The 21,454-nt window shown below is 53.9% G+C and overlaps 1 protein-coding gene and 1 long non-coding RNA gene across 2 annotated transcripts in view; one reads left to right on the top strand and one right to left on the bottom strand.

Annotated features, from left to right (window-relative positions):
* Positions 1-21,454, top strand: part of LOC140910938 (retinol dehydrogenase 13) — a 41,475-nt gene that overhangs the window by 6,229 nt on the left and 13,792 nt on the right. Inside the window, exons 2-4 of the mRNA XM_073343128.1 lie at positions 15,961-16,200; positions 18,524-18,613; positions 18,942-19,130. Coding sequence (XP_073199229.1) covers positions 15,961-16,200; positions 18,524-18,613; positions 18,942-19,130 — 519 coding nt within the window. The remainder of the gene's footprint in view (positions 1-15,960; positions 16,201-18,523; positions 18,614-18,941; positions 19,131-21,454) is intronic.
* LOC140910939 (uncharacterized) lies at positions 11,025-18,844 on the bottom strand. The gene is made up of 3 exons (XR_012158799.2): positions 17,679-18,844; positions 17,189-17,272; positions 11,025-13,010 (listed from the first exon to the last, which is right to left on the bottom strand). It is a non-coding gene; the product is annotated as an uncharacterized LOC140910939 (long non-coding RNA).

Here is a 21,454-nt window from a genome sequence, read left to right as displayed (position 1 = left end):
AGAGGAGAGAGGCATGACGGCCTGGATCCCAGAAACCCCCTTGGGAGCTGCCACCTGATGTGCTGGGACTACCTCTGAGCCTGTGTTCCCTGGCAGCCTGGGACTTCAGTGCCCTGCCTGGTGGTGCCAGACGCTCATGCCTGCTGCAAACACAGACCCCGGTCTGAGCCACGTCCCCCAAAACCTGCAGGCTTTAACTGAAAACAGCTTAAGAAGTGTTCTTGTCTCCAGCACTCAGATACCCTACTCCCAATGGGGTCCAAACCCCAAATAAATCCGTTTTACTCTGTATAAAGCTTATACAGGCTAAACTCATAAATTGTTCGCCCTCTAGAACACTGATAGAGAGAGATGCACAGTGTTTGCCCCCTCCTCTGCCCGCCAGAATACATATTCTGGGTTAATTAAGTAAAACGATTCTTATTAAATACAAAAAGTAGGATTTAAGTGGTTCCAAGTAGTAACAGACAGAACAAAGTGAATTACCAAGCAAAATAAAATAAAACACACAAATCTAAGCCTAATACAGTAATAAAACTGAATACAGATAAAATCTCCCCCTCAGAGATGTTTCAATAAGTTTCTTTCACAGACTGCAAAAAGAACAGGAATACTTGTGGCACCTTAGAGACTCACAAATTTATTTGAGCATAAGCTTTCGTGAGCTACAGCTCCGATATGCATCTGATGAAGTGAGCTGTAGCTCACGAAAGCTTATGCTCAAATAAATTTGTGAGTCTCTAAGGTGCCACAAGTATTCCTGTTCTTTTTGTGGATGCAGACTAACACGGCTGCTACTCTGAAACCTGTCACAGGCTAGACTCCTTCCTGGTCTGGGCCCAGTCCTTTCCCCTGGTACAGCCCGTGTTCCAGCTCAGGTGGTAACTAGGGGATCAGCAAGTTAAGGAAGTATGGGCTGGATGAATGCACTATAAGGTGGGTAGAAAGCTGGCTAGATTGTCGGGCTCAATGGGTAGTGATCAATGGCTCCATGTCTAGTTGGCAGCCGGTGTCAAGTGGAGTGCCCCAGGGGTCGGTCCTGGGGCCGGTTTTGTTCAATATCTTCATAAATGATCTGGAGGATGGTGTGGATTGCACTCTCAGCAAATTTGCGGATGATACTAAACTGGGAGGAGTGGTAGATATGCTGGAGGGGAGGGATAGGATACAGAGGGACCTAGACAAATTGGAGGATTGGGCCAAAAGAAATCTGATGAGGTTCAATAAGGATAAGTGCAGGGTCCTGCACTTAGGACGGAAGAATCCCATGCACCGCTACAGACTAGGGGCCGAATGGCTAGGCAGCAGTTCTGCAGAAAAGGACCTAGGGGTGACAGTGGATGAGAAGCTGGATAGGAGTCAGCAGTGTGCCCTTGTTGCCAAGAAGGTCAATGGCATTTTGGGATGTATAAGTAGGGGCATAGCGAGCAGATCAAGGGACGTGATCGTCCCCCTCTATTCGACATTGGTGAGGCCTCATCTGGAGTACTGTGTCCAGTTTTGGGCCCCACACTACAAGAAGGATGTGGAAAAATTGGAAAGAGTCCAGCGAAGGGCAACAAAAATGATTAGGGGACTGGAACACACGACTTATGAGGAGAGGCTGAGGGAGCTGGGATTGTTTAGTCTTCAGAAGAGAAGAATGAGGGGGGATTTGATAGCTGCTTTCAACTACCTGAAAAGGGGTTCCAAAGAGGATGGCTCTAGACTGTTCTCAATGATAGCAGATGACAGAACGAGGAGTAATGGTCTCAAGTTGCAGTGGGGGAGGTTTAGATTGGATATTAGGAAAAACTTTTTCACTAGGAGGGTGGTGAAACACTGGAATGCGTTACCTAGGGAGGTGGTAGAATCTCCTTCCTTAGAAGTTTTTAAGGTCAGGCTTGACAAAGTCCTGGCTGGGACGATTTAGTTGGGGATTGGTCCTGCTTCGAGCAGGGGGTTGGACTAGATGACCTTCTGGGGTCCCTTCTAACCCTGATATTCTATGATTCTATGATTCTATGATTTCTCATGACTGCAGTCCCCTTTGTTCTGTTCCACCCCCTTTTATATCTTTTACACAAGGCGGGAATCCTTTGTCCCTCTCGGTTCCCACCCCTCCTTCTAAATGGAAAAGCACCAGATTAAAGATGGATTGCAGGTCAGGTGACAAGATCACATGTCACTGTAAGAGTTCATTACCCACCTGCCACTACACAGGAAGACTTACAAGTAAACAGAGCCATCTACAGTCAATTGTCTTGGTTAATGGGAACCATCAAGATTCCAAACCATTAATGGCCCACGCTTGGCATAATTACAGTAGGCCCTCAGAGTTATATTTCATATTTCTAGTTTCAGATACAAAAGAGACCTTTTGCATGAAGCATATTCCAGTTACATTATATTCACACTCATTAGCATATTTTCATAAAATCATATAGAGGTGTGCAACATCACAAAAGGAAATGTTTGTTTCCTATTGAAAGGGACAAGGCAGGAGAGGGATGCCCTGTGGGTCCAGCTGAGTGGGAAACAGGGGAGGTGATAATCCCACCCCCCTCCCCAAGGGTACCAGTCCTGAGGGGGAGTATGTGTGATGGGGCGTCCACCCCACACTGGCAGAGAGCTCTCCAGTCGGCTTAGGCCTTGCCTTGCACTGCACAGGTTTGTGAACAAAAGGCAGCTTTTGCCGACAAAGCCGTGGAGGTGTACGCGCTACAATGCTCCTCCCGTCGACAAAACTCTCCTGCCTGGCTGACAAAACCAAGCCACCTTGCCAAGAGGCAGAGAGCTTTTTGCAGCAAAGTCGATGGAGAAATGTCAGTGTAGGCACTGGGTGCATTCGTTACATGGCTGTAACCGGCCTCCAGGAGGTATCCCACAAAGCCCACCGTGACCGTTGTGAACTCGGCTGCCCCGCATCCACGTGCATAGGCAGGTGCCCCTCTCCTTTCAGAATTGCTGTCGGCGGGTCTGCTGCTGCTGATCGCTCCCCTAGCTACTGCCCCCGCTGAGCCCGGCAGCGCACGCCGGGGGGTGGGGGGGAATCTCCTGGGTCTGTGGGGAGGATGCGGAGGGAATCTTGGAATCAGAGCATTAGTGCAGAATCCCGCTAGGACCACAGCAGCAGGCAGGCAGGATGGGCTGCTGTGGCCTGGAGGGGGAGAGACACGGCTGGGCTGTGCAGAGCTGGGGAGGGGGCGGGGGCTGATTGCAGGGTGCCCCCCTCCCCTGTGTACCAGTCGCTGCTGAGAGGAGGTGAGGGGGCGGGGGGGCACCAGCTGTCTGTGCACTAGCTTCTACCTCAGGCCTGGTTGCTGCTGGCTGAATTTAAAGAGACAGCGTGCCGACACACTCGCTCCCCCCAACACACACCGTCTCTCTCTCACACGCACACACACTCCCCCCCCATTTCTCCTGTTGCTGTTCAGCGATGTCGGTTTGGTGATGTTACGGAGGGCTGATGGGAAGAGTGGCGTACAACGTGTTGCTCTTCGGGTGCACACAGCGATCGTTACAGGTTCCTGGCTCGGTGCAAACGAACAGTGCCAGGCTCCGCACACCGCAGCAACACACGCCCCGTGGCTCACGGTTACCATGCTTGCTCAAGGCATCTCCGGCTGGATAGCCTCCCCTTGGGCTCCGCTTAGCCTTGTGCGGATAACGCCCAGCACAATTCTGAGCACAGTGCAGGGCCCAGGCTTCCTGACAGAGATGGCTGGGCTGCAGGTTACCAGGGCAGTTGAAAAGCGGCTGGCAATCCAGTAGGCTGCCCATGGAACAATGGGACTGAGAAACCTTCATCCTCTGATGCTGTGGCTGCCCCATGAGGCATTGCAAACCCTTCCCAAAGCACCCTGCGGCCAGCGGGATAGCTACCCACAGTGCACTGACGCAAGAGCATAGCGTGGCATGCGACCGCGGTTTTCTTACAGAAATGGCTGCACGTCGGCGTAACTTAAGTCAACTTAACTTTGTAGTGTAGAAATAAGGAGCACACAGGACCTTGCTTCAGGGGAAAAGGCAATATGCTGCGTTTACTGAAGATACAGCAATTAGCATATGCATTCAGTCACACCACACACACTGTCCTGCCAGTCGAGGTTCTAGTTACCAGTCCAGAGTCCGGATCAATCTAGTGGCCAGCTAGGCTGATCGCGGGTAGGGAGGAGCCGGGATCCGTCGGTCGTGACATGATGCTCCAGGGAAGTCTTGGCAGGACAAACCCAAAGTTTCATAGCAAGGCCCCCTGTTGCTATAGTGATTTTCCTTCCTTGGGACCAATGAGTTTTGCTCCCTGGCTCTGCCCTGACTCCACCCCTGCCCCACCCCCTCCCACCCCCATTCCAACCCCTTCCCAAAAGTCCCTGCCCCAACTCCGCCCCCTCCCTGCCCCTGTTGGACCCCAGCCCCAGAGCACCCACGGAGTGAGCGCCTATGACAGCCATTGATGGACCTATCCTCCATGAACTTACCCAGTTCTTTTTTGAACTCTGTTAGGGTTTTGGCCTTCACAACATCCTCTGGCAAGGAGTTCCACAAGTAGACTGTGTGTTGTGTGAAGAAATACTTCCTTTTGTTTGTTTTAAACCTGCTGCCTATTAATGTCATTGGGTGACCCCTGGTTCTTGTGTTATGAGAAGGAGTAAATAACACTTCCTTATTTACTTTCTCCACCCCAGTTATGATTTTATAGACCTCAGTCATATCCCCTCTTAGTCTCCTCTTTCCCAAGCTGAACAGTCCCAGTCTTATTAATCTCTCCCCGTGCGGGTACCTACAGACTGTAATTAAGTCACCCCTTAACCTTCTCTTTGAGCTCCTTGAGTCTGTCACTATAGGCAGGTTTTCTAATCATTTAATCATTCTCATGGCTCTTCTCTGATCTCTCTCCAATGTAAATGCCCTCCTCACTGGGGAATCTGAGCCTCACAACCATTAATAGATTCAACCCCCATAAGGAGGGCAGGGCTGTTTTTGTCATTGTACAGATGGGAAACTGAGGTCCAAAGTAGATGAAGTGTCTTTCTCAGGTTCACCCAGGCAGTGCCATTGGACCAACCCCCCGTTTCTGCATCGCTCCCACTCATTTCACATTTCCTAGAGCACCTGAGGCTCTCTGAGCAGGTGTGTCGGGGGCACAAGGGTCTGATGAGGAATCAGGGCCGATGAAGGATATTTTGCGCCCTAGGCAAAACTTCCACCTTGCGTGCCCCACCCCCACCCCCGCACATCAGTTCATTGAGGGGCAAATCCCAACAGGCCTTTATAACTCTAACTGCACCTGTTACGTCTTGATTATTAAAAAGATATTTCTTAATGATCAGTAATGAATACAATCATACAATACAAGGGCAGAGGGGATATTTTATTATTGGGTTATAAGTCTTTTTCTCTTATAATGTAAATCATACATGCTGCAAAGAAGGAAGGTCTTGTGTGTGAGTCACGTCCCTGGGAGTGAGCAGATCCACGTTCTATTCTCAGCTTTTCCTCCGAATTCCTGCAACACACAAATTCTTCTCCCTTGCAAGGCACCTCAGAGGAACATCTAGAAGAGCTAGCTCTTACATAGACATATCCTTGGGCCAACATGACACCCATATGCCTCATTTTCAATGGAATAGGCACATTGCCTCCCAAGAACTCCAGCGAGCAGGGATGGGGCGTGTGCATGGTACACCATCCCTCGAGGACAGGCTACCATATTTGCAACCACTGTGGAGAAAGGTGTAAGGGGAACATGACCAAGTCTGAAGCCCAGCACCTTTTGAGGGAATTTATGCACCAAGGGTCCCCAGAGTGAGTCCCTGAAGCAGGACGACTTGCAACCACGTCCTATGGGTCCTAGGGTGCAGGACAACACGAATCTGTCAGTTTATAGTTAAAGAGCACGTCAAATGCCATTGCATCTACGAGCTGATGATTAGACAATACAGCACTGAAGCGCTCGCGGAACTTCAACCCCATGAGCCGTCCTGCTCTGTTTAAAGTTATTCACATGCTTCAGTGCCTGAAGCATGGGGGCTGGAGAAACGCTGCTGCTCTGGATGGAGTTATGGAGTACAATTCCCAGGGCCCTGTGTTTTAAAAATATTAATCTTAAAGATTTGTATTGTCAGAGGCGTCAGCCAAGTTGGGGCCCCATTGTGCTAGGAACTAAATTGCTACATAGTAAAGGATAAGGAGGACTTGTGGCACCTTAGAGACTAACCAATTTATTTGAGCATGAGCTTTCGTGAGCTACAGCTCACTTCATCGGATGCATTCAGTGGAAAATACAAGTGGGGAGATTTTATATACACAGAGAACATGAAACAATGGGTGTTACCATACAAACTTTAATGAGAGTGATCACTTAAGGTGAGCTATTACAAGCAGGAGAGCGGGGGGAGGGAGGGGGGAGGAGGGGAGAAAACCTTTTGTAGTGATAATCAAGGTGGGCCATTTCCAACAGTTAACAAGAACGACTGAGGAACAGTGGAGGGTGGGGAGGGAATAAATATGGGGAAATAGTTTTACTTTGTGTAATGACTCATCCACTCCCAGTCTCTATTCAAGCCTAAATTAATTGTATCCAGTTTGCAAATTAATTTCAATTCAGCAGTCTCTCGTTGGAGTCTGTTTTTGGAGTCTTTTTGTTGAAGAATTGCCACTTTTAGGTCTGTAATCGAGTGTCTAGAGAGATTGAAGTGTTCTCCGACTGGTTTTTGAATGTTATAGTTCTTGACATCTGATTTGTGTCTATTCATTCTTTTACGTAGAGACTGTCCAGTTTGGCCAGTGTACATGGCAGAGGGGCATTGCTGGCACATGATGGCATAGATCACATGGTGGATGTGCAGGTGAACGAGCCTCTGATAGTGTGGCTGATGTGATTAGGCCCTGTGATGGTGTCCCCTGAATAGATATGTGGACACAGTTGGCAACGGGCTTTGTGGCAAGGATAGGTTCCTGGGTTAGTGGTTCTGTTGTGTGGTATGTGGTTGTTGGTGAGTATTTGTTTCAGGTTGCGGGGCTGTCTGTAGGCAAGGACTGGCCTGTCTCCCAAGATTTGTGAGAGTGTTGGGTCATCCTTCAGGATAGGTTGTAGATCCTTAATAATGCGTTGGAGGGGTTTTAGTTGGGGGCTGAAGGTGACGGCTAGTGGCGTTCTGTTATTTTCTTTGTTAGGCCTGTCCTGTAGTAGGTGACTTCTGGGAACTCTTCTGGCTCCGTCAATCTGTTTCTTCACTTCAGCAGGTGGGTATTGTAGTTGTAAGAATGCTTGATAGAGATCTTTTAGGTGTTTGTCTCTGTCTGAGGGGTTGGAGCAAATGCAGTTGTATCGTAGAGCTTGGCTGTAGACAATGGATTATGTGGTGTGGTCTGGATGAAAGCTGGAGGCATGTAGGTAGGAATAGCGGTCAGTAGGTTTTCGGTATAGGGTGGTGTTTATGTGACCATCGCTTATTAGCACCATAGTGTCCAGGAAGTGGATCTCTTGTGTGGACTGGTCCAGGCTGAGGTTGATGATGGGATGGAAATTGTTGAAATCATGGTGGAATTCCTAAAGGGCTTCTTTTCCATGGGTCCAGATGATGCAGATGTCATCAATGTAGCGCAAGTAGAGTAGGGGCGTTAGGGGACGAGAGCCGAGGAAGCGTTGTTCTAAGTCAGCCATAAAAATGTTGGCATCCTGTGGGGCCATGCGGGTAATCTGATGAGGTTCAATAAGGATAAGTGCAGGGTCCTGCACTTAGGACGGAAGAACCCAATGCACAGCTACAGACTAGGGACCGAATGGCTAGGCAGCAGTTCTGCAGAAAAGGACCTAGGGGTGACAGTGGACGAGAAGCTGGATATGAGTCAGCAGTGTGCCCTTGTTGCCAAGAAGGCCAATGGCATTTTGGGATGTATAAGTAGGGGCATAGCGAGCAGATCGAGGGACGTGATCGTTCCCCTCTATTCGACATTGGTGAGGCCTCATCTGGAGTACTGTGTCCAGTTTTGGGCCCCACACTTCAAGAAGGATGTGGATAAATTGGAGAGAGTCCAGCGAAGGGCAACAAAAATGATTAGGGGACTGGAACACATGAGTTATGAGGAGAGGCTGAGGGAGCTGGGATTGTTTAGCCTGCAGAAGAGAAGAATGAGGGGGGATTTGATAGCTGCTTTCAACTACCTGAAAGGGGGTTCCAAAGAGGATGGCTCTAGACTGTTCTCAATGGTAGCAGATGACAGAACGAGGAGTAATGGTCTCAAGTTGCAGTGGGGGAGGTTTAGATTGGATATTAGGAAAAACTTTTTCACTAAGAGGGTGGTGAAACACTGGAATGCGTTACCTAGGGAGGTGGTAGAATCTCCTTCCTTAGAGGTTTTTAAGGTCAGGCTTGACAAAGCCCTGGCTGGGATGATTTAACTGGGAATTGGTCCTGCTTTGAGCAGGGGGTTGGACTAGATGACCTTCTGGGGTCCCTTCCAACCCTGATATTCTATGATTCTATGATTCTATACCCATAGCAGTGCCGCTGATTTGAAGGTATACATTGTCCCCAAATGTGAAATAGTTATGGGTGAGGACAAAGTCACAAAGTTCTGCCACCAGGTTAGCCGTGACATTATCGGGGATACCGTTCCTGACGGCTTGTAGTCCATCTTTGTGTGGAATGTTGGTGTAGAGGGCTTCTACATCCATAGTGGCCAGGATGGTGTTATCAGGAAGATCACCGATGAATTGTAGTTTCCTTAGGAAGTCAGTGGTGTCTCGAAGGTAGCTGGGAGTGCTGGTAGCGTAGGGCCTGAGGAGGGAGTCTACATAGCCAGACAATCCTGCTGTCAGGGTGCCAAGGCCTGAGATGATGGGGCGCCCAGGATTTCCAGGTTTATGGATCTTGGATAGTAGATAGAATATCCCAGGTCGGGGTTCCAGGGGTGTGTCTGTGCGGATTTGTTCTTGTGCTTTTTCAGGGAGTTTCTTGAGCAAATGCTGTAGTTTCTTTTGATAACCCTCAGTGGGATCAGAGGGTAATGGCTTGTAGAAAGTGGTGTTGGAGAGCTGCCGAGCAGCCTCTTGTTCATATTCTGACCTATTCATGATGACAACAGCACCTCCTTTGTCAGCCTTTTTGATTATGATGTCAGAGTTGTTTCTGAGGCTGTGGATGGCATTGTGTTCTGCACGGCTGAGGTTATGGAGTAAGTGATGCTGCTTTTCCACAATTTCAGCCTGTGTCCGTTGGCGGAAGCACTCTATGTAGAAGTCCAGTCTGCTGTTTCGACCTTCAGGAGGAGTCTACCCAGAATCCTTCCTTTTGTAGTCTTGGTAGGAAGGTCTCTGTGGGTTAGTATGCTGTTCAGAGGTGTGTTGGAAATATTCCTTGAGTCGGAGATGTCGAAAATAGGATTCTAGGTCACCACAGAACTGTATCATGTTCGTGGGGGTGGAGGGACAGAAGGATAGGCCCCGACATAGGACAGATTCTTCTGCTGGGCTGAGAGTATAGTTGGATAGGTTAACAGTATTGCTGGGTGGGTTGAGGGAACCATTGCTGTGGCCACTTGTGGCATGCAGTAGTCTAAATACAGGCTATAACAGGTGCATAGGCAAACAGTGGTACGTATGGCTGTTTTTTCCATCCTCAACTTTCAGAATCATTTTCTTTCTTTGTGAATTTTTAACAATATTACAGTTAGTAAAACACGACTGTTTTTAAGATGTGACGGTCCAAGTATAAACAAACTCACTTTTCTGTAAACACATTAAAATACTTTATATTTACTCCTCAACCATGTAATTGGTCTTTTTTTATCTGAAATCTGAAGAATATTCCCATCTTGCATGATAAACTATAATCTAGGCAGGGCTTCTTCTGAATTCTGTGCCATTGTTCTGGAACGTAACCAAGATTTTCAACGGTGAACACAGAATTTGCTTTTCAAACACAAAAGGCCAAAAATGCAATGTGATGGGATATCAAGTTATTGAAGAACCCTAAATATGCATTTATGCGCCAACCCCTGTGCACCTCCAGGCTAAACTCGCCACGCTCGGCCTCTGCGGCTCCTGGGCATGTGAGCCGGAGGGGCAGCGACGGGGGTGCATGGGGGCAGCTGCCCACGTGAATCTTCTGCAGCCTGCAGGAGCCCCCCAGGGGGGGTGCCGAGCCGCAGCCTGGGCAGAAGGGGCGGGGAGCATGGCCGCTCCCTGGTAGCAGCACCACTGCCTTTGCAGGGCTGCTCCCCCCCGCGCCGCACCGACTCCTCCATAGCTGGGGCTCGCCGCCCCCACAAGCCAACGCTCTGGCTCTCCGGTGCCTCCGGAAGGCGGCTTCTCCCTGCCGAGCCCGGGCACCGCTTTTTGGCGCCCCCAACCACTTGGTGCCCTAGGCGACTGCCTAGTTCCAATAAGCTTCTTTCACAGACTGAAGACTCCTTCCTAGTCTGGGCCCGACCTTTCCCCTGGTACAGTCCTTGTTAGTTCCAGCTAAGGTGGTAACTAGGGGATTTCTCACGACTGGCAGCCCCCTTTGTTCTGTTGCACCCCCTTTTATAGCTTTGGCCCAAGGCGGGAATCTTTTGTCTCTCTGGGTCCCCACCTGTCCTTCTAAATGGAAACGTACCAGATTTAAGATGGATTTCAGCATCATGTGACCTGACCACATGTCCTGTGAGACCCCTCCAACCTCCATTTCTTCCCGGGCTGGCTTACACATACGCAGGAAGGCTTGCAAGTAAACAGAGCCATTGACAGCCAACTGTCCTAGTCAATGGGAGCCATCAAGATTCTAAACCACCATCAATGGCCCACACTTTGCATAATTACAATCATACCTCAGAGTTATACTTTATATTTCTAAAAAAGAAAAGGAGGACTTGTGGCACCTTAGAGACTAACCAATTTATTTGAGCATGAGCTTTCGTGAGCTACAGCTCACTTCATCGGATGCATATATAGTATATAAAGTCTGCTGCAGTTTCCACAGTATGCATCCGATGAAGTGAGCTGTAGCTCACGAAAGCTCATGCTCAAATAAATTGGTTAGTCTCTAAGGTGCCACAAGTACTCCTTTTCTTTTTGCGAATACAGACTAACACGGCTGTTACTCTGAAACTTTATATTTCTAGCTTCAGAGACAAGAGTGAAACATGCAAACAAATTGGGTGAACACACTCAGTAGATTATAATCTTTTTAATGATATTTTACAAGAGACCTTTTGCATGAAGCATATTCCAGTTACATTATATTCACACTCATTAGGATATTTCCATAAAACATATGGAGTGCAGCATAACAAACCCCTTAATGAATTCATAGAAACATAGAATATCAGGGCTGGAAGGGACCTCAGGAGGTCATCTAGTCCAACCCCTAGCTCAAAGCAGGACCAAACCCCAACTAAATCATTCCAGCCAGGGCTTTGTCAAGCCAGGCCTTAAAAAGGATGGTAACCCATTCCAGGGCTTCACCACCCTCTTAGTGAAATAGTGTTTCCTAATATCCAACCTAAACCTCCCCCACTGCAACTTGAGACTGTTACTCCTTGTTCTGTTAATTGCCGGTTAAGGTTTGCAAAGCCCAAGAATCGTTGAACCCCCAGCACATTAGAGGGTGCCTTCCACTCTGTGGTTGCTGCTATCCTGTGGGGTCCAGGGTTAGTTCTGCTGGGGAAATGATGTAACCTAGGAACTCCACTGTGTCCTTGTCAAATTCACACGTTTCAGGCTTGGCACAGAGTTAGTTCTGACGAAGTCTATCTGGAATGATACATACATAGCAGTCACGGAGCTCTTGATTTGCAGAGAAGATGAGAATGTCCCCTAGATGACCATGACTGATCAAGGATGTCCCTAACGATGTCATTTGTAAAACGCTGGAAGGTAGTGGGAGCATTACAGAGGCCATACAGCATGATCAAATATTTAAAATGGTAGTGCTTCATTCAGAGCGCTCTCGGGCTCATCTCCTCGCTGATTCTGACCATGCTATCTGCTCCACCCAGGAGTACATTTAAGAAGAGGGGTCTCTGCAGGAACTCTTTAATAAGGGGACAGAGATACCTATTGCATTCTGTGATTTGATTTAGTGACAGGTCTTCGATGCAGGGTTGGAGAGAACCATCCTTCTTGGTTACCAAGAATATAGTGCCACCAAGGTTAAAGTCCTTCTGCAGGTTGTCCTCTAGCTATTCCCAGGGGGCTTGGAGCTGTGGCTCAGAGAGAGCATAAATGCATCCGAAGGGAACCTCTGTTCCCGGGCTGAGTTCAATAGGGCAGTTGTAATGGCAGTGGGGTGGTAGGGGGTCTGACTTCAGTTTGTCAAACACCTTGGCAAATTCCAGGTATTTGACAGGAATCTTCGGTGTGGCTTGGCCTGCTGCTTGCCTCTCCTGGAGTCTCGGGGGTTGGAGTGAACCACAGAGCATGGTTGACTGTGGACAGGGGCTCAGGAGGCATTCTCGTTGGCACTGCAGTGAACAACGATTACCAGCCAATTAGGGAGTCATGGGCAACAAGCCAAGGGGCACCAAAGACAACTGGTGAATGTGGGGCACAGATCACCCTGAACTCCATGATTCCCGGTGACCGCTGCTGGTGATGATCTCCAGAGGTGCTGTTTGATAGGTGACGGGCTCTGAAGAGAGAGGTGACCCCTTGATGGTCTCAACGAGCTGAGGGGAGTCCTTGTGGAGGGTAGGAACCCGATGACCCTTGACAATTTCTTGATCAATGAAGTTACCAGCTGTGTCCGAGTCGACCAATGCCTCCAAGTGGAGGCTGGGCATTGCAGGGTGCTGAAGGGGAGGGTCAGACGAAGTGGAGCGGTGCTCCGGTTAGGGGTGTCAGGATTCCAGTGGGGTGGCTCATGGTGTGGTGGAGTGAGGTACTGACCCAGCTCCGGCCCTGCTGCTGGACCTGGGTCCTGGAGTTGTCTGACCCAGAGGGGCAGAGGTTCTCGGTTGGGTTTGGTGCCGGTCCGTTTCATCGGTGGAGAGCTGGGATGGAATTTGGTCACTCTGCGTTGGCTCGGGGTCTGGCAGATTACCTGGAGTCATATGGGGGGAAGGGACTGGTTCAGCGGGGGTTGGCTGATACACGTCTTTGCCTGCCCTCGTTCTGTTAGTCGGTTGCCAGGCCCGATGCATGGCTCGCTCCGGGCCCCTCGGCTAAGTGGTCCCACCCCAGCTAGTTCAGCTGTAAAAGAGCCTCTGAGTCCTTGCCAGTAGTGCTGCCAGCGGCTGGCTGCACTTTGGACTACCAGGCACTGGGAGGGGGTGCCGACAGAGGTGCCAACTGCCTCTCCCCCGGGGGTTGCTCAACCCCCTGCTCCACCCCTTCCTCGAGCCCCCCCTCTGCCCCGCCTCTTCCTGCCCCCCTCCACCCCACGCCTCCAGGGCTGGAGCACCCACAGGGTCTGCACCTACGGGTCCTGCTGTGGTGGTTCCAGAAGGGACCTCCACGTCATTCAGCCTGCACCCTTCCTATGCCTGGTCTTTTCCGGGCTGCTCGAACTGCAAGCTGCCAGGGCCTTGCCTGGCGGCTCTGGTGGAAGCCCGGGGAAATGCCAAGCGTAGATCCAGGAGTCAGGCGCCAGTCTCAGGGTGAAGCTGGTGTCAGAGCCGAGGGGCCAAGCTGAAGGGCAGAACTGGAATCAGAAGCCGAAGCCTCAGCCGAAGGGTGAGCCAGAGTCAGAGCCGGAGCCAAGAGTCAGAAACCAGAATGGAGCCGGCAGGCTGCTCGCTTTCCCTGCCCGCTCCCACCCCCACCCCCCCCGGCCCCGGAGGCTCTATTTTCACCCCTGTTTTTTGGACCTCTGCCCCCTTTGGCACACCGGGAAGCTTGGACCCCCACGGGCAGTGGGTGGGAAGGGGGGCTGATTGCCAAATCTGAGAGACCTGCATGGAGCAGCCACCAACCCGCCTGAGCCTGTGACCGCCGTGGGGAGGGGGCGCCCTGGCCCGCACACCGCTGACGCAGCCTGCCCCCGGCCTGGGTCAGTGGGGGGGCGTGGGCCGAGCGCCCGGGGGGGCCAGGCGGCTGGCTGCCCTCCAGCGATTGCCTCATGCTGGGCCCGGCAGGGGGGTTTGGGCAGTCCAGGCTGGGGTGCCCCGGAGGCACTGAGTGAGGAGCCGGGGCAGGGAGAGGCCGGTGGGGGGAACAGTTGAGGGAGAGAAGGCAACTAAAGCTGGGGTGACGCAGTGAATACCCACATAGTGAAACCCCCTCCCCCCCTCCCACCCCGGGCCCTGTCTGGCCGTCCTCCTCATCCACCCCCCGGGCCCCGTCTGGCTGCCCTCCCCCTCCCACTCCAGGGCCCCGTCTGGCCGTCCTCCCGCTCCCCCTCCCCCTCCAGGACCCCATCTGGCCGTCCTCCCCCTCCCCCTCCAGGACCCCATCTGGCCGTCCTCCCCCTCCCACTCCAGGGCCCCGTCTGGCCGTCCTCCCCCACCCACTCCAGGGCCCCGTCTGGCCGTCCTCCTCATCCACCCCCCGGGCCCCGTCTGGCTGCCCTCCCACTCCCACTCCAGGGCCCCGTCTGGCCGTCCTCCCGCTCCCGCTCCCCCTCCCCCTCCAGGACCCCATCTGGCCGTCCTCCCCCTCCCACTCCAGGGCCCCGTCTGGCCGTCCTCCTCATCCACCCCCCGGGCCCCGTCTGGCTGCCCTCCCCCTCCCACTCCAGGGCCCCGTCTGGCCGTCCTCCCGCTCCCGCTCCCCCTCCCCCTCCAGGACCCCATCTGGCTGTCCTCCCCCTCCCACTCCAGGGCCCCGTCTGGCCATCCTCCCGCTCCCCCTCCCCCTCCAGGACCCCGTCTGGCCGTCCTCCCCCTCCCACTCCAGGGTTCCGTCTGGCCGTTCTCCCCCCACCCCCTCCAGGACCCCGTCTGGCCGTCCTCCCCCTCCCCCTCCAGGACCCCATCTGGCCGTCCTCCCCCCGCCCCCAGGGCCCCATCTGGCCATCCTCCTCATCCACCCCCCAGGGCCCTGTCTGGCCGTCCTCCCCCTCCCCCTCCAGGGCCCTGTCTGGCCGTCCTCCCCCTCTCCCTCCAGGGCCCCATCTGGCCATCCTCCTCATCAACCCCCCCGGGGCCCCGTCTGGCTGTCCTCCCCCTCCCCCTCCAGGGCCCCATCTGGCTGTCCTCCCGCTCCCCCTCCAGGATCCCGTCTGGCTGCCCTCCCCCTCCCCCTCCAGGGCCCCATCTGGCCATCCTCCCCCTCCCCCTCCAGGGCCCCGTCTGGCTGTCCTCCCGCTCCCCCTCCAGGATCCTGTCTGGCTGTCCTCCCCCCACTCCCCCGGGGCCCCATCTGGCCACTCTCCCCTCCCCACACTGAGTCCAGGCCCAAGGGAGCTGAGTGCTGCCCCTCGCCGGCAGGGCAGGCAGGGGGCCCAGCTCCCCAGGGCCAGCACCGAGACCCCTCTGCTCCTTGGGGCAGAGGTGTCCTCCGAGATGCTCTGACTGCCCCACGCCGTGCGGGTCGATCAGTGCCGCTGCTCGGCCCCTCTGGGCAGCCAGCCCTGCCACTGGGCCCGGGGGTGGCTGTTCCTACGGGCAGGGCATCCGGGGCCTACTCCCTTGTTGGGGGGAGGCTCCTCACCCCTTTCCCACCACCTCCCACGGTTGCCTTGGGATCTGCAGGACTCCCGCTGCCATTGCTCCAGCCTGGCCACTGCTGGAAGCCCTGCTCCTCCCTGTCTGCTTCCCCCCTGCTCCCTCTCCTTCCTGCCCCACTGCCCGGGCCCTCCGCTCAACCCTTCCTGCAAGCCCAGTTCTTCTGAGATGCCTGCAAGAAAACAGGACCTCCCCGGCTGTGTCCCGCACCCTCCTCGCTCTCCAGTGACCTGCTCCTTCGCGCCGGGGAGGGGGCGGATGTTGGCAGGGAATGGCAGAGAGGTGTCGGGCACTGGGGCAAACAAAGGGGCTGAGTTCTGGAGGCAGAAGGGGCCGTTAGAGCAGCCAGCGTAACCAGCACCATGTGACGCAGGCCTGTGCCCACAGGCATCGGGAAATACGTCGCCTTGGACCTGGCCCACAGGAATGCCCGTACCATCCTCGCCTGTTGCAGCAGAGAGCAGGGGCAGGCAGCCGCGGAGGAAATCCAGAGGGCCACCGGGAACCCAAACGTGCCTCTGAGGATCGTGGACCTCAGCAACATGGCCTCCATCCGGCGGTTTGCTAAGCAGATCCAGCAGGAGGAGAAGCGGCTGGACATTCTGGTCAATAACGCCGGAGTCTCAGGTTGGTGGCATCGCGCAGGGATGGGGACAGGCCTTCAGCAGAGTCTTCCCAGCCCTGCCTGCAGTACCCCTCCCCCTGAGCCCAGATACCAGCCACGTCTGCCCAGCCCTGCCTGCAGAACTCCCCTCCCCTCCCCTGCGCCCAGATACCAGCCACGTCTGCCCAGCCCTGCCTGCAGAACTCCCCTCCCCTCCCCTGCGCCCAGATACCAGCCACGTCTGCCCAGCCCTGCCTGCAGAACCCCCCTCCCCTGCGCCCAGATACCAGCCAAGTCTGCCCAGCCCTGCCTGCAGTACCCCTCCCCTGCGCCCAGATACCAGCCACGTCTGCCCAGTCCTGCCTGCAGAACCCCCCTCCCCTGCGCCCAGATACCAGCCACGTCTGCCCAGCCCTGCCTGCAGAACCCCCCTCCCCTGCGCCCAGATACCAGCCACGTCTGCCCAGCCCTGCCTGCAGAACTCCCTGTAGGCCTTGCTGGAGCCCCTGGCACAGCTAACTGTATGAAGGAGAGACCGTGAAGCAGAGTAGGCCTGGGTGGGGCAGGCATGAGCTAGCCCCAAGTAAGCACATTCCTGACTGGAGAGGATCGCGCAGTAGCACCCAGAGAAATGGCCTGAAGACATTCCTAGGAGATGGGAGAGGGAATCTCCAAAGGTAAGGGGGGACCAACAGGATAATGGATGGGGATGTTTTGCTCGAACTTGCCAGTACAAGGTTCAGGATAATAACAAAAAGCGTAAGGGTGTAACATGGACCCTGCTTGTATCAATGTAGAAAAGGAGAAGTCACCTCTAGACGTGTGCTTTGTGGCCCATCTTTCTATGAAAGTGGCCTTTCTAGTCGTAAGACCATCAGCCAGAATTCAGGGAGCTGGGAGCGCTCACGGTGGATTTGTCAGACGTTACCTTCAGTAAAGAAAAGTTCTCCCTGCGCCCACACCAAGATTCATCCCTACAGTCGTTTCAGACGAGTCCAACCATCCACTTACCAGTATTTGTTTCCTAAGCCGTGGGCCTCAGTTTAAGAGAGGAGGCTGTGTTCTCTGGACGTCTGAAGGGCACTGGCCTTTTATCTACAAAGGATAAAAGACACCTCAACTATTTGTTCCATAGCAGAGAGATCAAGGGGTCCAGCTCTATCTGTGCAGTGGCTTTTGAAATAGATCCCTGGCTGCCTTATTCTTTGTCACCAACCAGCCCACGTGCCTCCCCCAGAAGGGGTCAGGGCCCATTCCACCAGAACTCAAGCAACCTCTGCTGTACCCCAAGAGACGTACCCCGACTAGAGATATGTAGAGCAGGCTCCTGGAGCGCCCCACACGCCTTCATGAGACCTTATGCTTTGGTCCAGCCTTCTACGGCAGGTCTAGCTGTGGGCACGGCGGTACTACAAAGACTCTGCCTCCTCCCACCCACCTCCTGTTTGCTCCCTGCTTGCTCATCGCCTGCACACTTGAAGAAGACATGGAGATGACCTACCTGTAACTGGAGGTTCTTTGAGATGTGTGGTCCCGTCTGTATCCCACACCCACTCTCCATCCCTTCTACTGCCGATTCTCTGGATTTGCTGTAAGAGAAGGAACTGGAGAGGCATCAGACTGCACGGCCTTTTGTGCCCTCAGTTTGGAGCAGGAGGAAAGCTACAGGGCATGCAGGTCTGCATGCGTCCCCCGCGCGTGGGATACGGCCCGGGACCGCACATCTCGAAGAACCTCCAGGTACAGGAAAGCAACCTCCAGGGGTTTAACCCTCTAGCCCCACACTGGGTGCCAGCAATGTATTCGTTTAGATTAACTATATGGGCTACAGGTCTTAATGTAACCCAGCCACATTATACCGTGTTTAAACCAGGTCTGGGGTTTGGTACACACAGACCTCAGCCTGCTTAGCGCCCTGGCAAACACCCCATTAAGCATCCGTTTAGCCGGTTATTAAAGATACAGAAAAGAGGGGAAAACAGCGAAAACCTTTGAAATGTCAAGTATTAAGTAAAGAGACAAGATGGGTGAGGCCTTTATAGGACCAATACCCACCTCAGCCGCCTTGTGCCCACTTCATCTCTCTAATATCCTGGGGCCGAAACAGCTACAGCTACACTGCAAGCAAGTATTGCGTGAGGCTTCCATGGTGACACCATCCCTTGTTCCCTTTCCCTTGCGCGGGGGAGAGTTTTTATGACCTCCCTGGTCTGACAGTCTGTTAGAGGGTATCAACCACGGTGATAACTGTGCTTCTGGGGAGGACGAATCCAAATGGCACACACAGCCACCCACCCCCGACTGCCCAGCCAGGGCCTGCTGTGCCAGTCCCCTCTTCTCTTCCAGGTTTGCCGTTCTCCATCACCTCCGAGGGGCTGGAGCAGACGTTCGCCACCAACTACTTGGGCCCTTTTCTTCTTACCAATTTGCTGCTGGGTAAGAGCTGCCCCAGGAACTGGGCACTCGCTGGGCTGGGGGAGGGGCTGCCCCCGGCATTGGGCACTGCGGGGCTGGGGAAGGGGCTGTCCCAGGAACTGGGGACTGGCTGGGCTGGGAGAGGGCTGCCCTGCTGCCCCTGGCATTCCCCTGGGGCATGGACCCAGGTCTTGCTCTGGCTGTGCCGGGGCTGGGAGCTGACCCCCCGTCTGCTGCCGAAGGGTCTCTCTGAGCTGGGGCTTCTCCCCGGCCCCTCCTTCCCATGTGGGAGCCCCCCTCCCACGCCACCCACTGACTTGCCTGTTCACTTTTCCCCTCCCCCGCACAGACACCATGAAGGCGTCCGCTCCCGCCCGCATCGTGAACGTCTCGTCCTTCGTACACTTCCAGGGCATGGTCAACATGAAGCACCTGACCGGGGAGGAGAGGACCAAAGACTTTTACCAGACCTACAGGAACACCAAGCTCATGAACGTCCTGTTCACCAAGGAGCTGGCCAGGAGGCTGCAGGGCACAGGTCAGTGTGATCCCGCCCTGGTGCCGGCAGAGGCCAGTGCCCCCAAGAGACCAGGGCCCCGTGGCCCCTCCTGAACCCTCCCACAGCTGTGTTCACGCCTCACGCCCCCCTGGATTTACGCAGCACCTTGGCAGAAAGGGAAGTGATGGCCACTGGCCCTGTGACTCAGAGGCGCTGTCCCGGGCCCGGTGGGTTGCAGCAGACAGGCCTCACGGGGGGTGGTCCCACCCAGCCCTGAATTCCCTGAGGAGGGTCCTGAGCCTAATCCCTGCCATCTAAGAGCTGCCCTGTCCTGCAGACACCCCCTGGCCCAGTTACCGCAGCTGTGGGTGCTCTGTCCCGGCTCTTGTTCCACTGGGCAGCTGCACTCACTCGACTCGCCCCAGTTGTGGGACCCGGGGGAGAAGGGGGGAGAGGGAGTCTGTGCTTGCAGCATTCCCAAATTACTCCCCAGCGATGTCAAGGGTGTGACTCCTCGAGGTAAAGAACAGATGCTGCTAGGCGTCACGGCCTCCTCGCACGTGAGCAACTCCGGGGGGGCTGTGAGCTTTGCAGGAAGATGTGTAAGCGGGGGGGGGGGGGGATTGAGGGAGTGAGAGCTTGTCTGCTTCCCAGGCTGGCTGTGCCGGGGGCTGCTCATTCCATCGTGAGCTCTGCTAGCCCTTCCGCTGCTTCCTGAGCCAGGGAGGACACCGCACCGTGGACATTTTCTAGGGCTCGGTGAGAAGCTGCCAGGGTCCCGGGGCACACCCCAGGGAGTGGGGTGGGGTTTGACTTCACAGCAATTCCCATGTGGCCCCACTGGTCCTGAGTAGCTGGTGAGGGTCTGGGGCAAGGCTGGGCTAACCAGGCAGCAGGAATTACCAGCTTTTATTTCTGTAACTTGGGTTGTTTTCACTGTCCATGTAAATTTCCAAACCTCTCTTGATGCCACAGTGAAATCAAGACCCAATGGCCAGATTTTCAAAGGTATTTTGGTGCCTAACATCCACTGAAATCAATCTCTGGGTTTCGGTTTCTTTCTGTACCCATGGGGATAACAGTGTTGCCCTTTGTGACCTGAGAAGCTAAGCAGAAGTTGGGGCTCTTGTTCGTTGTTCCAGGTCGGAGGATGAATTGGTGAGAGTCAGGGATTTCTTTGGTGCAGTCTTGTTTCTTTACAAAAGGTGTACGAAGCCCTGTTCCCCTGAACATAGAAATCAAACAGCAGGAGCCAGCGTCTGCTTGCTGCTCCAGGCCTGCCTACCGCCAGCACTCTGCGCCCAAAGAGCTGTCTCTCTGAGCTCTCGCTCATGGCCACATTACTAGTTGTCTGTTACTGTTGACTTGGCTTTCTCTTGCTGCTTCAACATGCCCTCCCTCTCTCTCACCCCCCACGCCCCCCCTTCCACCAGTCCTCTTGGGCCACATGTTTTAGCTTCTACACACCATTTCCATGTGCTTGTGTTTTGGGGGGCTACTGCTATTGTTTCAGCGACCTCCTCACAATGATTTCTTGACACCTATCCACTACGGAAGGTGGTGACCAGGCCTGGCCCATAACAAGGTATAACCGAACCAGTAGCTGTAACGCGGCCTGGTGCATGGGGGGCCTGTGAGGATCAAGGCACTGAAGATTCAGGCTGTGAGGCTTCAGATGCTACAGTGATAGCACCTGAGATAGACAGAAATTAGAACAGCCCCTGCATGATCTCAGCCCTCCTGCAGCTCTCCTGGCAAACAAGGGGGTGTTTTGTTCTGAGAGAAGACGAATACTGGGGGGCAGCATAGCGAATGGGACCGAGCAAATGGGGCACTTGTATTGACCCTCCACAACACAAGAACAAGGCAAAAGTCAATGAAACTGACAGGCAGAACATTTAAACCTGACCAAAGGCAATACTGTTACACTGTGTGTAATTAGCCTGTGGAACCCACTGCCACCCTATGTGGTTGAGACCAAGAGTTTAGCAGGGGACAGTGAAGGGTCACCTGGATAATGAGAACAATCAGAGTTACAGAATAAAGGGTGGGAACTTTTCTGCGTCAGGGCACACACGAATCTCTAACGATCAGCGGTCAGGAATTTCCCCCCAGGGCAGATTATCCTGTCACTGCCTCCTGCCTGGGTTCTTGCTCCTTGCTTTGGAGCAGCTGGTGCTGGCCACTGTCAGCAACAGGAGACCGAGTTGGATGGAGTGCAGACTTTGGCAAGTCACCTGTCTGGAGCTCATTATCCTGGGCTAACTTTCCCCCCTTCTTCTGTCCATTTGCTGGGTCTAGAAAAGGGCACTGGGTTGGACTCTCTCTCCTATAGACTCTGGGGGAACTTGCCATGGCCAAGC

Source organism: Lepidochelys kempii, chromosome 4, assembly GCF_965140285.1.
Source record: "Lepidochelys kempii isolate rLepKem1 chromosome 4, rLepKem1.hap1, whole genome shotgun sequence".
NCBI lineage: Eukaryota > Metazoa > Chordata > Testudines > Cheloniidae > Lepidochelys > Lepidochelys kempii.
The sequence above is the reverse complement of the archived record's forward strand: the minus strand, read 5'-3'. Positions and strand labels throughout refer to the sequence as shown.